Here is a 16,315-nt window from a genome sequence, read left to right on the forward strand (position 1 = left end):
ATTCCAGGAGAGAGGTTAAACTAGCAGGGGATGGCTGGAGGCTGCTGGATGAAATGTAAAATGGATAATCTGGCATTAACTTGTGGCATCTGTTGTGATGAAGATGGTAATCTTCATGTCCTAGGCAAACAAATCCTATTAGCCTAAACTTCTCTGATAGCCATCACTGAAAACCACACTCCATTGTAAGATGGTCCACCACAGAGAAGCTGCATTTTGGCAGAGGAAAGATTGCCCATTGCAGCTACCTGTAAAGGTGCTAGTGAGATAGAAGTAACTGTTCCAAAGTAAATGTTTTATTGTATTTAGAATTATTCATCTCTTTTGAGAACAAAGATTATTATTACAAAATACCCAAAACTTCTCCTAACCTTTCCTATAAAAAAGTCCTATTTATTTTCATGTCTCAAATCAATTCTCAAATACAAACAAGTGAATAGAAAATTGAAATGCTAAACTATTTACAGGAGATACAAGTATGAGTTGTCTGGTGTGCCAGCGCTCTAGGGCAGACTGAGGTGGTCCTCTCTCTCAGACTGTCCCAGATCCCACTCTGTCACTAGTTCTGAGGACACCTCTGTGAAGAGATGGTCCCAATCCCAGCTGACATCCTACCAAAAAAAAAAAAGACAAGCATGCTGAAATGGGTGCACACACAGTTGCATTCAGGCTGTTCTGCTTTAAAACATCCCTCTGCCCACACTCCAAATGCTTTCTGACTTTGTCGCTCTGTAGAACCACATGGTGGCTACCCAAAGACAAAACACAACAGAGCACTGTTTCTTCATGGATCTGTGACAGTGCTAGGCCATTCACATTTTCCTTTACTAGTTCTTTCATCCTGATGAGGACCAATTACAGTAATACATTAATCTCACACAGAGAAAGCTCTACCTATCTTTAAAATAACATTCAGGGTAAATCAAACCTCCATAAGCTTGGACAAACTCCTCCTTGCCTCTCTCCTCTACTGACAAATGCTTACTTATCAAGTACAGTCTGAGACATATAAGAAGCTTTTGCCTTCTGGTGGTCCCACAAAAAACTCACCTCTCGCAGTTCATGCTCTGGAGCCAAAACTTTGGTGAGAAGCTTCAGGTCAACCTCTCCATCCTATGAACACACACACAGAGTCACAGTTTTACAGAGAGGAAGTGGACACTGCCATTTCATGAGGTAGGGCCTGCTACAGATAGGCACATCTGCCTCATACCAGACATATGCTTTGTCCAGGACAATAGCAGGAGCCTCCAGATCTGTGTCTGAGCAGCAGATACCATAGCTACACTATTTACAGACATAAACAAGCATGAAAGCCACACTGTAGAGAGGAACAGACTTGCAGGCAGACTGCAACTTGTTTGGATGATAGAGCTGTGTATTTTGTGCTGCTGAGTAACATTGTGGAGGATGATGTGAGTCTGGAAGGAGAGGGAGTCACTCCGGTCACCCCACAGCAACATCCACTTACCAAAGTTTGAAAGGCAGCATACTTCATTAGATCTTTGTCCAGGTCATGGTAGGTCAGCACTCGGTTCACCTGCACACTGAAACCAGAAAGGGTCAAAGTACAAGCCTGGGTAAGTGTGGAAGCATGTTTGAGGAGAAGGGTGGCAAGGACAGTAGTCTGGTGACACCAATCACAACTGTCCACATCTCCCATGTGGACTCTTGAGAGGGATATCCCCAGACAGAAGCAAATCGCACTCAGCAAACAGTCACTGGAAAATCTGTATGCTAGGTTGTGCACATGCATGAAAACAGAATGTGGAGCAACCATGGTCTCCCTCAGAGAAGCCAGCATGCTGGAGAGAAAATCCACAGGGCCAGAAAGAATACAGGAATGTAATGAACATTCAAACAGCCCCAGCACTGTACCAAAGCAGGCTACAGAATAGTAGGGACTTTGTGATTTCCATGTCTGAGCTGAGCCACAGCTATCAAATACAATTTCCTAAAATGCAGTCTTCAAAGAGAAACATGGTGTAGGGTGTAATATACTGTCATGACACACTTTACACGATGCAATTCTATAGAAAAGACCTATGTTAATTTACGTTTGTGTTTGTTTATGAAGTCTTTTCTACTGCAGGGAGACCGTGGATACAGGAGGAACAGATGGGATTATAAAAGAAGAGAGAAAACAAAGAAATGAACTCTGGTGAGACACAAAGTAATTTCAAATTTACTATATAAAGTGTCATTTACTTTTGTTAACAGGTATTGTATTACAACAGCTACTCCATACTGTGAGAGAGACACTTGTGGTCAGGAGTGAGGTATCCCACCCCTCCAAATAATGGTCAACAGAAACCCCAGTCTGTGATCTTGTCAATAGGCCCAAGGGAGAAGAGAGGACTTTCTTGGAATGTTTAAGATAAAACACCCAAATTTTTTATTTCAGTTATTTAAAACTTACTGGTCTCCCGTGAGCTAACCCCAGGACTACTCTGATAACACCTTCAAACAATAGGATTGTACTTTGCAAATTAACTAGGTACTTGAGTAAGAAGATATCCTGTGGAGGGCAGAGCAGCCTACAACAATGCATTATCAAAATGTATGTGACAATGCATGTGTACTGGAGGCATTCCAGATTATACAGGCAACCTTAAATCAAGAAGTGCCTAATTTTTGAGAATTTGACTTTGCACATCAAATATGTTACTCTAGTGTAGGGTTGTTTGGTTTTTTTTTTATAGAGAGACAGAAGATTCAGTAATTGCTTCCTCTATGTAATCAGAAACAAGAAGTTTGCCCTGTTGAGCTTGGAGCCCCACTGCCACAATACACAGCACCAAATCCTGCTGCATGGCACTGCTGCTGACATCCAGAGAGCATGAGATAAAAAGGAGTTTAATTTCACCAGCCATTTCGCATTGCTGATGAGAGGCTCAAGAGCACCTGACAGTGCTCTTACCTGGGGGGAGCTGCCACTTGCATGGCCAGATCTTCCTCCTGGACTTCCTCCAAGTCAGGGATCACAGGAATGTCTGCAACAAGAGAAAGCAGCAGCAGTAAGTGGGGAGTGTTGTGCTCTCCTCTCACTAGAGACAAAGTTTCCTTTGCTTCACAGATATGAAACAGCCTGTTTCTTATTTGAGGAAAACACAAGAGAGTTATTTAGCAATGACGGGAAATACATCGTTTAATATTAAACAAAGCAATAAAGCTTTGAAGCTTGGGGTCAAAAGAAATCTTGCAAGAGAAGCAGATTTGGGCTGGGTAGGACCATGCATGTGAACACAACCTTGAAGCTGAAAGGAGCCAGCTGCGCTAAACCCTGCTACCTATTTGCCATCATCCTAACAATGGCAAGAATTTGCCTCTTGTAAGGTGTGTTACCATTTGCTCAGCTGCCAATCGCTTAGGCTGTGTTAGAAATAAAACGTGGGGCAGAAACTGAGACAAGCCATGTAAAACTATGAGCTGAGGGAGCCGCTAGCGGGGCCTCAGGCTGTGCAGAGGCCTGTGACCTCCCTGATAGCTGGAGAAGGAAATGCTGGTGGTCTAGTAGATACAAAGGCTAAGGGAGATGCATCTGGTTGTAATGTCATAAACCTTTTCATGATTTCTAGTGTGACCCTGGAAATGGCTGATGTCTGGGTCACTGAGTGTGACCCAGCACAAGGAACACAGCTGCTCCACCTAGGACAGACGCTAGAGACAAAGGCATGGAGACAAGGAAGAATTGGGTGCACACAGAATCCTGCTAAAGGAGCAAGGTTCTGACCACACATCATGCTTTTTGATTTGACAAAGTGTTAAAATAGAGATGGAGAGAGGAAGAGGAGGAAAAGTAACCAGAGGTGCAAAGCAAGGAGAGAGCAGCTTTAAACAGTCAAGGCCACAAGGGCTCTCCAGAGACCCTGAGCCCTCAGGCTGCGGAGAAGCTGGTGGCTCGGCTCTGGGAAGAGGTATCACTTGCACAGCGTGCAGGCAGAGCTGGCCTCTTTGGCGTTGGGGCGAGCAGGCTGCTCCCAGCAATGTCGGCAGCGTGGCCATGCTACTGCTGTCCAGCAGCAGGTGGTTGGGTCTGGCTTTGCCCTGCTTTACAGCCCAGGCTGAGATGAATATTCAGGAGCTGGAGACCCTTTCCCACCTATGGTGCTCAGAGCTCTGGGCAGGGTCTTCCTGAGAAGCCCCTTGTCCGGCCACCTGACAGAGCTCCACAGGCTCCTGGCTGCCCTCGCCTGCTGACCGTCTGCTGCGCACCTCCCTGGCTCACTGGCCGGCGGGCGGGAGGCAGCTCTGGCCCAGCTGCGGTGGGGCACGGGTCAGGCCGGGCCCTGGCGCAGTGGCTGTTTGAAGCTGGCCACACAGTGGGATTTCTCGCTAATTGGCTGCCTGGCGGAAGGCCGAGCAGGACAGGGGCTGTCGCGAGAGCCTGGCCGCAGCACAAGGCAGTGACAGCTTGGCCAGCCTCAGCAGAGCTGAGCCTTCTAGCCCCCCAGCCACCCAAGGAGCAGGCGCCTGCAGAGAAGCTCTCCAACTACAGCGAACTTCCCAAAGACATTTAAAGGGAAACTGCAGCAACAGGCCCCAGGCCCGAGGAAGTCTCTGCAAGAAATTCCTCAACAGTGCGCCACTGGGCATCCAGGGCAGATCTCTTCCTCTTTCTGCTTGTAGGGACAATACACACCAGAAACCGCTATCCCGCCGGCTCTACCCTGCAGGGCTCCCAGATCTTGCTAAAATCTGTAGCAAAGTGCAATTACTGGACAAAAGCATCTCCACGGACAGGCAGGCTGACCTGTGGAGGCACCCGGTAAAACCTGCTCAGTGATAATGTGGGAGAGAAACCCTGTGTATAAGCAACATAGACCAAGCAGGGAACAGAGTGGTGAGACTGGTCCAAGGGGAGGAATGAAGCGCTGTGCAGAGGTGCCCTGTTAAGTCCAGGCAAACAAGCATGGCAATGAGACACAGCTTAATCTCGCCTGAGCTAATTTATCCTTTTCAGCAGAACACTATGAATGGTGCTCATCAAACAACTGCCTGGGAACAGAGCTACCCTCGCCAATGCAGCAGCATACCCTGTAGCAGGAGAAGGTCAGATCCTTATCCCCTTTTGACAGCAGAAATGTGGAAGATGTTTGCAGCAAACTGACTTTCTTCAATCAGTGTTCGTTTTAGGAGCATTTCTGATGTCTGCTTTTCCCAGTTCCCTTTGGCTTTTGTTGATCTTTTATGCACAGGAAAAAATTGTAAACTCAGGGCCAGCATCAGTGATGGAATGTTCCATTAAGCAGATTCCTGAAGACCCCTGCATTCTCCAGTGCTGATTTTATCTCACTGTCACTGAATTCCATGGAGAGATTCCCAAACCCCTTGCAGAGCACTGCCTCTACTCTCTGTTAGCAAAATCCAGGCAATTGCGTAGAAATTCTTTCCAAAAGAAATTCAAGGCTCCAATATTTTATAGACACTTTGAAAATATTTAAGACAGAAGAGCTGGAAACACTCTGGGGGCTCCTGCCAGCCCCTCCAACAAAGGCCAGAGCATGCTTGTTCTTACTGCAAACTGTGGATGATTTGTCCATTTCCAGGCAGAAGCAATGCCCTTTAGGACTGGCAGAGACTGACAAGAAACAGAACAAAAATGTAGCAAATTATAAGAAAATATCAGCTCCCCAGGCTAACTGCTATCAGTGGCAAATCAGCCCTGAAATATTTGGGTCTTTATTTCACTTGTTACTCATAATTTCCTCTTCCCTCTGCCAATTCCCATGGTGTCACCTCTCCACAAAACCTCTCCCATCTCCCTCTATAGTTTGCAAGTGCCTCAGTTCTCACTTTATCACCAAGGACCCAACCTCTCCCCTCACTCAGTCTCCGGCCCCCTAATTGTTTTTGTTGCTCTTTTTGGGACTCACATATTTTTTTCCAGTAAGCTCTGGTAACACAGCCAAGTCACGGCACTATGTCAGTTGCAAGGAGAGGAAGCACACAAGCTATTGGGCTGCAGCAGTGTAGGCATATGCTCTACTTTTCATATTGCTGTTAGCTGCAGTGTGACTATTTACATATAGCATTAGTACATGCAGATATGTTCACAGGACCACTTCCTCCCAATCTCACACTGCAGCTTTTTCCACCAACAAGGTTATGTGACAAACCCCCACTCTGTGTGCTTTGCTCTGTGACCCACATTTTATTTTCTCCCTCCTGTTCAGCTTAGGGGCTTCAGATCATTTTCCAGAAGCCTGTTTTTTTGGTGCAGAATCATGACACATACTTTACTGTCCAGGCTTTCATGCCAAAATTCAGTGCCCATGTAAGTAAACCTTAGAAATGACTGCACAATGTACCTACATGCTAAGGAGCTGCCAGTGTGCAATAGGAAAACATACCAGGTTACTGCAATTAAGTGAACGAATGGCCTGTGCAGTACAAAGAGAAAATGTTTTGCAGCTGAGAAGATGTAGCTTCAAAACCTGGAAACAAAAAAATTATTCTCTGCAGTCTAGTTACAGGTTGGGGGTAGTGGTGTCATAACTCAGCTGCAATTTGGAGGAGAAAGGACCTTCCATATTGTCTCCAATATCAACAGATTTTAATCAAAACTGTAGACAAATCTCAGAAGCAACATGAAAATCTTACAGCTTCAGCTCTTCTACTTTCACACCCATTCCTGCAGACTTTGAAATCAGAACAAACTGGCATGATACTAATAGTAAGAAACATGAAAATAAAAGTTGACTTACTGGTAAAAAATATTTAAAAGGAGAACAAATTGAGTACAAACCATCTTACCAAGCCTGGTCTTCCACCTGGCCTCTGAACACTGTACTGTTACCTATGCCACCTCCCTCAACCAATCTCCCCCAGACAGAACTCATCTGAATCTCCATTTCATATGGCAGGTAACATTGCCAGAGTGAGTGCTCCTAAAAATGACACTCACTTTCCCCCTAAGAGTGAGTATTCTGCTTCGACTTTCAGCTGAAGTGAGGGGAGAATATACAGAGACACATGGCAGGTAGTGTTTTACAAGCAGAAGATAGGAGTGTATGCAACAGAAGATGGAAAGGGGAACACAAAAACTCTGCATGCAGTGACCTTAAAGAAGAATGCATGAGGCTTCCCTTTATGGATCAAAATGATTGGGAACAGAGCAATACAAAGCCTTTCCCCATGGATATCTCAACCCATTAAGAAATAAGATATTTGCTCTAGAAAATGCTCATGGTAGGGATGTGAATGAAATTATGAGTGAGCACCGAAGGCCAGGTGACAAATGGGAGCTCCCCACCATCTCTGAAATGATGGTGAACAAGAGTGAACAAAGAATGAAACCAAAATGAGTATGTCCATGCAGAATGTGTACCCCATGCAGTGGGGTAAGAGACACTGGTACTAAATGTTGGCTAACAAGGGAGTTATAATAAACTGCACCAAACTGATTGCCTCAGAACATCTAAGTCTCATCGTATAACTCAGAATACAAATTTTAATACAATAGCTGGACTGAGCTAGGTCTTACACAAGATAAGTCATGGCAAAACACCAACAGCCTAAGGCAGAACTGTGTTGATGGTAGGAGGAAAAGGTGAAGGGAAAGACTGAGGATGACCCATCCTACACGCAGGTAGCCAAACAATAAGCAAGGGACACTGGCTTTTTAAGTCACAGACAAAAGAGGGCTTTATGTGTTCATATTAGAGTACATGCATTAACCATCACCATTTTTACCTCTTAGCAAGTAACTTACTGACAGCTGAGGAAGACAACACAGAAAGCAATAAACAACAGGAGGTAGAAGAAACTGCACCACCTTAATACCCCAATGCTCCTGCAAGTTGGTGAGTTACACTTTCCCTTCCAGGCAGAGCTGATTTTTTCTTTAGTAGCAATATCTGCAGGCTGGGTCCCTTAAAATCCTGCAAGCTTCCCATAAGTTCTGGTCCTAGCCCCAAAGTCCTATGTTCTCCCTTAGATACAAGACAGCACATAAGTGGTGACAGACAGAATCTCTTCCAGGTCAGGCCTGCAGTTAGTCAGCAGTATGGCTGCTACTTTCTCCCTGAGCTGCTAATTTAAGTTTCCTGAGTCAACACCTTGCCATCCAAAAAAAGCCCCCATCTCACATAGTCTGATTTGCTTCCCTCAGCTGGGTGAGTATTTGAAAGGCCAGTTCAGTGGACACTCTTGCAGTGGGGAATGTGCTGCCCTTCCTGTCCATACACCACTCTATCCAAAGAACACAAAGAGGGTAGTGGCTTCTGGAGCTGACAGTCCCCTGCCACTAAGCAGGCACAGGAATGAAACTTTAGTTTAAGTTGCTTGCTCATAAAATGTAAAACTTGAATCATTACAATATTTCTGCTGCTGCAAAACTTTGTTTTACTGAATGCTGTTACCTTCTGCATCACATCTGGGGAATTTTAAACAGGCAAATGGAAGAAGATCTGATTGAAGATGAAGTTAAGTGAAAGAAATTGGTCTCATTTAGCACATGACAGGATTCATCTGTGTTCCCAAGTCCACTGAGGTAGTATCATGGGCGTTTCATATTCATGAGCTGCTGCGACACTGTGTCCCCTCATTTACAAAGCACCGTGTTCAGCAAATTCTGTCCCTGTGGACACTCCGTGCATTTCATGGTCTTGTCAGAGAGACATCAAACACTTCAGTAACCAAATACCAGAAAATGGCTTTAATTAGTGCATGTCAATGCAATAAATAATTTTTCTCTCTAAGTGGAAAAATGAAAAATTGAAAAAAAAAAAGAAAAGAAAAAAGTGGAAAGCAACAGGCCAAATAAATCTTCAAAAAATGTAAGGAACAAGGGACACAGATAGCTTCTGCTGAACACACAAACAAGCTTGAAGCATCTTGGAAGTTGTCTCAGGAGAGCAGCAGGCAAACAGAGAGGATAAAGAACACTCCTTTGGATGCTTGGATATTAATTTCATAGGAATGTCTCCCTGACTGAAATTGCCCAATATGGAACAACGTATTCAACGTATGAACTCCCTGATCAGTCAGCAGGGAGATGAAAACGAGTGAAAAGCAGGCAGTACCACAGCTACTAGAGCACTGCCTTGATAGCTGAGACAAGCAGATGACAACCCGAGTGTCCCGTGTACCAGAGCGCCCTTTTGAGAAGAGAATGGTAACAGTACAACCTGGCCAAGCTGATGGGAAAAGTCACGCAGTGAGCGCGTGCCAGAGGATTCACAGGATCTAGTGGAGGTCATGCAGCAGATTCAGTACTGACTCTCCAGTCTTGCATTAAAAGATTATGCATTTGCCTTGCTTCAGACAAAATACTTTTTTCCTTCAGCTACCAAGCTCTGATGATACTGTCAGCTAGACAGATGAGTGGCTGGGTGGTCCATCTGAGACTCTATTGCTTCAGTAGTGTTGTGCCTTCACAGACTGCATGGCATGGCATGGCATGGCATAGCTTCTTCCTCACCTGGGAGAATGCTGGGGACAGGCATCAGGCATATTTGCTGATTCCCAAGGCTGTTATTGGCACAAAGCCCCTGCTCAGTTTCAAGCCCTGGGAGGTGTGAAGAGAGACAGGGCATGGAATAGCCCTGATCAGATGAGTTGCTGGGCTCAGTGCTGGATTATATTATGCAAGAAGTAAGAGCAGACACTGATGGCTGAAAGTGGAATCCCTTAATGCCTAAGCATGTTCACCAGCAGCAGAAGACAGAAGAGACTGGAAGCCAGACTCAGGACCCACTACATTCCTGAGGCTATCAGCATTTAGAGTTGTAACATGCCTCCTAGCCTTACTAGCACTATGCCTGCCCTCCTTTCCAGTAACATCTGCTTTCCTCTTTTCAAAGGCTGTTGTTCCCTGTTCCTTTGCAGCATTCTCCTGCTGAAACATACTCAGGAGGTAGTGGGGCAGCAGATGAGAAGGCATGAAATGCCCAGGGAGGGTCTGGTGAACTCAGAAACACAAAAACCTCCTCAGCAATTCTGGAGATGAGTGATTTTGCATTAGAGCATTACTGTGGCAGGAAAAGCAGCTTCTCAGGATGCTCCTGCGGAAGCATGTTCAGGAGCAGGAGTGTCTGATTCTATTTCATCCTCTTCATGTTACGCTGGAAAAACAAGACAAACTACATTTCTTTAATGCTAAACCTTAGGTTTTTTTATTTTTCTTATATATATTTATTAAAAAATGCCTCTTTGATCAGCAGCACCCATGACACTTCCACATCCAGCGACTTCTCAGAACCCTCCCTCCCCGCACACAAGGCCACCACTGCTGACAGCCAGCTGGGTTTGATCAGAGCCACTCAGAATCAGATTTTCATAAGACAGATGAGGAATCTTACTGCTGCCCTCTCTCGTATCAGATGAGAAACTGAGGAGGAGGGGGGACAGGTCCTGAGGGAATGACACTACAATCAAGGGCTATGCAGTCCTCTCTCTGTCCCTCCACTGCTGCAATTTTCAAAGGACTTTGCCTCAGGCAGTTTTAAATGATGGTGTCTCAATTCTGTAATCATCTTTCAAGAGCTTTTTCTTAAAGGGTATTTTAGGTAAACCTAGTCCGTCAACTACACTTACAGACTCAGGAATCACAGCCCCAATAAGACTGTGTATCTATCACATCACACAATTTAGTGATGGAAGATGCTTACCCAGATCATCATTTTCAGCCCCCAAAAATCTGTGTGTGCCCTTTTGCAATTAAGCTACCCACTGCCCTGGCCACTGGTCTGCTGCTTCAAACAGGACTTCAGACGTATCTCTTGGGACACATTTCCTTCTCTCTTCCCACCCCCCACCCCCCCCCACCTCACCCCCCCCCCCCTTCCCCCATAGCTGTCAGGAGGAAGCTCTCCTTCAACATCAGAGGCTGTAGATCACAATGCCAGCAGTTACTGGAGGAGTTCAAACTGGCGAGGACCAACAGCTCAGTGGAAGCCATCCAGTTGGACTGAGTCTGCCCTTCACTGACCTTGCAGAGAGCTTTCAGGAGCCACCAAGGGGAGAACTGTAGTGTGCTGACAGACCCACACACAGTCACAGTGAAGAATCCCAGAAACTCAGCAGTCACTTTCACTCTCTGCCCCTTCAGCCCATTCACACCACTTCCAAAACACCGTATTTTTCACTCCATCTCTATTTCAGGGATGCTCAGAACTTTTCATCCATTTAGCTCAGCCAATGCAGCTGTCCACCCCTTCAAGTCCACCAGCACTTGGTGTGTTCTGTAAAAACAGCAGCTCACTAGATGAAGTAACTGGCATTCTGGCATCAGGAATGGTAGAGACACCAATAACCCACTCTGTGCTCTATTCTCAGCTCTGTTCAGAGCAATTTCATCACTGGTGTGTATTTGCATGCAGCTCAAGAGATATTTTATGACTGTGAATTCCAAGTGCCAGATATCCTGTACAGGCTGTCTTCCACCTGACAGACAGATGTAACTCCCCATAAAGATGTGGGGATCATGGCATACACCCACTTCCTCCTCTGTTGTGCACAGAGGCTGGACTCCCATGCTCTTCAAATGCAAAGGAGCTGCTGGCACCCACCAGAAGGGTAAGAAGTCCTTCTAGAGGTTTGACATTGTAAAGAGATGACCCTAATCATCAGCTCTGCCTCCTTGAGGAGGCTTCCCAGCAGGCAGGAAGGGGTTTTGCCTTGAGGGCACAGATCTAGTGACTGTCTCCTGGCAGCTTTCCTCACCTGCAGGTCAGGTGTGTATTGTCTGTGAAGCATAGTCAGGCTTTCATTTCAATCAGCTGTCTCATTCAAACCCACTATATACTTTAAAATAACAAGCCGTTGCTCCTGCAGACAGAGAATCACACATCACATTCCAGTCCTCCAAGAAAAGCCCGGTTCTAGGAGCTATGAATCCCAAGTGTAACAGAGAGAAGGGGGGAAGGGACTTCTGAAGATGGAGGAACAGTCTATGGGGGAACAATAGCTGGGAGAGAGATGACAACTTTAGCTAACAAACCCACATAGAGTGCTGAGGTAAAAAATCAAAGGGCAATGTAGTGAGAAGACAGGCATCTGGGGGAGTGCAATTCAGCAGTGCAGAACTGGTGGACAAGAAAGGAACAACAAAGAAACTTTTAGCCAAAACGACAAAGCAGTTCTCTGATTTGGGGGGAAAGAAAATGCCAGTATTTCTCACCCCAATAGGAAACAACCCTTTATAGCTGCATGCCAGAAAGTGACACACAAGCAGAATGAAGCCAAATAAAATACCCAAGCAAAGTCAAAGCAGACTCTACTGCCCTGCTGGAAAAAGGACCAAACGGAGAAGAAAGCCCTTCAACGTGAACTTGATTGTTCTGTCTTCCCTCCCACCTCATGGCAAAGAATAGTCTGCACCCAGGAGAAGCTCTTGGCTGCTACAGAAAAGGAAGCAGTACCCTGCAGATAACACTTTTTAAATGCCACTGATAGTCTCCCATCTCTCACCTCATGCAGTTTCCCTACCATACAGAGCTTAGTCACTACTGCCCATTTTTCCCTGTTGACATGGACAGAAAATTGAGCAATTACCATTGAACTCCTCTCTCTCAGATTGCCCAGATTGCTACATACACAGCATTAAGCCCCCAGTTGCTTCTGGCCAAAAGTGACTCAACTAGGCCTGTCCTTTAGGAATTAAACACTTTTGTGTTGCTTGTGAAGGTTTATTATTCCTCAAGTTTGATGCATTAAATCCTGCTAAAGCAGGTTTTCCACCATGCAGAGGACGTGGGGCCCCCCATGACAAGCTTCAGCTGGACACACATCCACCTAGCAAAGGTGTGTTACCCATTTGCTGTGTCTGCATTACTAGCACATACTGTGTGCGTTCAGAAGAATGGGCACTGAGCTCACAACAGGTGCTGTAGGAAACCCCAATATCCATCAACTAGACATTACAGAGCTGTTTCTGGAGAGACACTGCACTTTTTCAAAACAGTCTTTCCAGCCTGGAGTTTTACAGGAGCAAATGGTTCTTTCAGTCAAATCCAAGTCTTTGCTTTCCTGTAACTCAAAACTGGCTCCTCTTTGAAATGGTTCTCTTGCCCTTGACCAGCCTTTATGAAAAAGAAATACGGATTAGAGAAAATGAATTCTGAGCATGATATGAGCCAACATACCTCACTGCTAGGATTTCAGTGGTTTGTATTGTGCAGGATGGATAACTTGCACCTTCTGGGTTTCCCTATGCAACTGCAAGGAATGGCTGAAACTGCAGAGAGCTCCATGTAAGTCCCCACTTACAATTTCCCATATTACTTCAGTCTTTCCACACAGCATGAGAAGTAACTGTCCTCTCCCAAACTCCCCAGAGTCAGATGCCATTTCATCCACAGGGTAAATGGCCAGGAGCACTGACAGAATTCTACTTTCATTTTTGAAAACTTAAGGCATATCAAGCCCCAAAATCTCATTTGGGTGTACAACCTTCCCTCCATTCTCCACATGCCCAACTGGGCTCTTTCTACACCCCCTGCTTTTGTAACACACTCTTTTCTGGACTGCCAATTCTGAGCATCTGGGTGCTGGGGATGTATAAATGATCACAGCTGAGCACATTTCAAATACACAAGAATAACTTTTTAAGGGCGTATAGTTTTGTCCTTCATTCTTCTAGTGAAAAGGTTGGATGGGGGACAAACAATGTTAATGGAATGGTACAGCTCAGCTTTCTAATAGGTTAAAGGAAGGCGATCCAAATGTATTGGTTGACAGCAGCAATCATTACGCAACTGTGCCCGTTCATATTAAGGTGTACAAGCTAACACATTATGCAGCACAAAATAACCGTGACCCATCCTTGGGGATCCATACACCAATGTCTTGATTTTTGTATGCTTAGAATCTCAGCTTTACTGTTACAGTTACGGACACAAGCTCAAGTGCAGTTCTGTGCGAAGGGGAGGCCGATACAGCTCAACATACTGCACAGCCACAGCATTCTACTCCCTTCCTTCTACACTGCACAGTTATTGTATCATAGAATCATAGAACAGTTAAAGTTGGAAAGGACCTTAAGATCATCTAGCTCCAACCCCCCCTGCCATGGGGGTATCTCTCTGCTTATTTTGAAAAGTAATTTTATTCAGGTTCTGGAGTATATTTATATGTCACTCTTCTTCACTGCAATTGCTGAACACACATGGAAAACTCCTCTCCCAGAACAGCTTGCTTGATGTCCCCACAGAAACAGGATGACAAGCATGCAGTGCACTGATCCATTTACAGATTTTCTGTATGAAAATTAGATCCACAACCCAGTGTATGTGACTGTACCAGAAACTGCCTGGGTAGGAATCATGATCAGATTAGTGCAATCTTTCTTCTAACACAGAGATTTAATCCAAAACTGAATTCTGGTTTGCAACAATCTGAATTCAACTGTTAACCTTAGGTTAGGCACAGATAAGTAAGTGAAGCTTACCAGGACTTGCCATGTCTTCATACCACATTCTGCATCAATTCTATTCTATAATTATTACCCAAGGTCTTGGAGCACTGAAAGTCACATGCTGCAAACACGTGGCAAGCATTTTTATGCTTGGTTAGCAAAGACAGTTATTATACTCTGAATACAAGACCAAGGTTCAACAAGAAGGACAGCACATATGAAAACAAAGAGCTGTTCAGAACAGACTATCAGGCTCAGTGACACACACTGAAATTTAAGAAGTCCAAGAAACTTCCCAAGGGAAAAATTAAGTCTATTCTGAAGATGCCAATGCTATAAAGGTGCCACTTCTGGCAGTCATTTGGTCATATGTTGCAATGCTTAATCTGTCTAGAAGACCCAAATAATGGGTCTTCATTTAACCTCATTAACCATACTGATGTCTAATCCTTTGTGACTCCTGTTAATTCTTCTAATGCTTGACGATATTTCACAGATGCAACTTTTTGTATTAGCCCTTGAAAGCTGAGGTAGTTCCTAGAGACGTTAATGAAATTCTATGCTCCCTACAGTTCTCTAGTGCTTGTCTTGAAATCCATACTGTGGATTTTTCCTAAGATTTCTCCTGGGTCATCCAGTTTGAGAAGAGCAGGTGATATACACTATGAGGAAAACTAGTGCTAAATCAGGAGCCCAGTAGATTTCACAGCAGCCTGTACGGGGATCTGATGGGATTACCCACCAGTGCCTATGTTTAGCTTATGATCTATGATCTTAGATCTTAGGTTACAGCAAGAGGATTTTTTAAATTAAGAATTCCCTCACACAGAGACCCCAGGAGAGTGGTGCAGGCACTTGTCCTGATGGGAACAAGACAAGGATGTTACCATAAAATCGTAAGAAAGACTTTAATTAGAGAGTAGTATTACCTAAACTAGGAGACAGCAGCGATTTCTTCCCTGTTCTTAACCTTTTCTTGCACTTTTAGTTCTCTTTTTGCCCCAGTCCACTATCCTCCATGTGGGGGTAATCACAGAGAAAAGTATGTCCTTGACACTTTCTTCCCAAAGGTGCTTTATCATTGTGTTAACGAAGAGCCAGAGTTAGACTACAGGTTCACTCCTCATCCTCCTCTCAATCCCCTTTGCTCTCTCCCTCATTCAGCAGCTGGGGAGACAAGCAGCTCCTGCATTTGTTTAGCCCCAGGGTGGTTCATTTCCTTGCAATTTCTTGCAAGATGCCTTTGCTCACTTACTGGAGAACCCCCAGATATGCATGCAGGAAGTTCTTGCAGTAGTTGATACCTCACCTCCTCCATCATCTGATGCCTCCAGGCTCTGCTGTCTGAGACGATGGCTGCAGCAAAACACAAGGAAGAATGAATTTCAATTGCAAGTGCAGAAAAACATCTTCTTGTGCCCCCTTTCTCCCCACAAGCTTCATGGCCTATTAAGAGGAGAATCCCCAGATACATTTAGCCTGCAGACTGACCTTCCTCCATACCCCTCAGTTTAGAGTGCTTAAGCAAGATGCCTTGAACCTAGGACAAACTCCTAGGCTTCAGACAGTAGGGCCTGGGGTGCATCTGGGAGGGAAGTGGATGTTTTCTACTTTTCCTTCTTTCTGTCATATGGGAGTAACAGAGCTAACACCTACTCCCTGTCTACAGAACTATAGAATGACAAGCCCTGTCCCACTGCAGGACACATGACATAAGTTCATTTCAGGCTCTACACCCTTTCCAAGTTCCAGATCTTGGAGTCGCATGTCCCTTCTTCATGAGATCAGATTAAAAGATGTGGAAGAAGTATCAGCAATAATAGGAACTTACTCTTCTACTTCTTCTGCATGTTTTCTTCCTGACCTGCAAGATAAAGAAAGGCTTATGCTTATAAAAGGCTAGAGAGAATTTTAAAACTGCACCTTTCTCTGTATCACTGTTATTCTGCAGAACAG

At 44.9% G+C, this 16,315-nt stretch overlaps 1 protein-coding gene across 2 annotated transcripts in view; it reads right to left on the reverse strand.

The window, feature by feature from the left end:
- Positions 1-276: 276 nt before the first annotated feature.
- The window catches only part of IFT43 (intraflagellar transport 43), a 46,510-nt gene continuing 30,471 nt past the window's right edge, over positions 277-16,315 (reverse strand). For both annotated transcript variants that reach the window (XM_057428540.1, XM_057428539.1), the window contains 6 exons: positions 16,191-16,223; positions 15,669-15,715; positions 2,921-2,993; positions 1,472-1,547; positions 1,051-1,113; positions 277-611 (listed from right to left, as the gene is read on the reverse strand). In XM_057428540.1, coding sequence (XP_057284523.1) covers positions 504-611; positions 1,051-1,113; positions 1,472-1,547; positions 2,921-2,993; positions 15,669-15,715; positions 16,191-16,223 — 400 coding nt within the window. In that variant the 3' untranslated portion in view covers positions 277-503. The remainder of the gene's footprint in view (positions 612-1,050; positions 1,114-1,471; positions 1,548-2,920; positions 2,994-15,668; positions 15,716-16,190; positions 16,224-16,315) is intronic.

Source organism: Pezoporus wallicus, unplaced genomic scaffold (genome assembly GCF_028554395.1).
Source record: "Pezoporus wallicus isolate ANWC-B61680 ecotype Strahan unplaced genomic scaffold, APGP_CSIRO_Pwel_v1 contig_3486, whole genome shotgun sequence".
Classification (NCBI taxonomy): Eukaryota; Metazoa; Chordata; class Aves; order Psittaciformes; family Psittacidae; genus Pezoporus; species Pezoporus wallicus.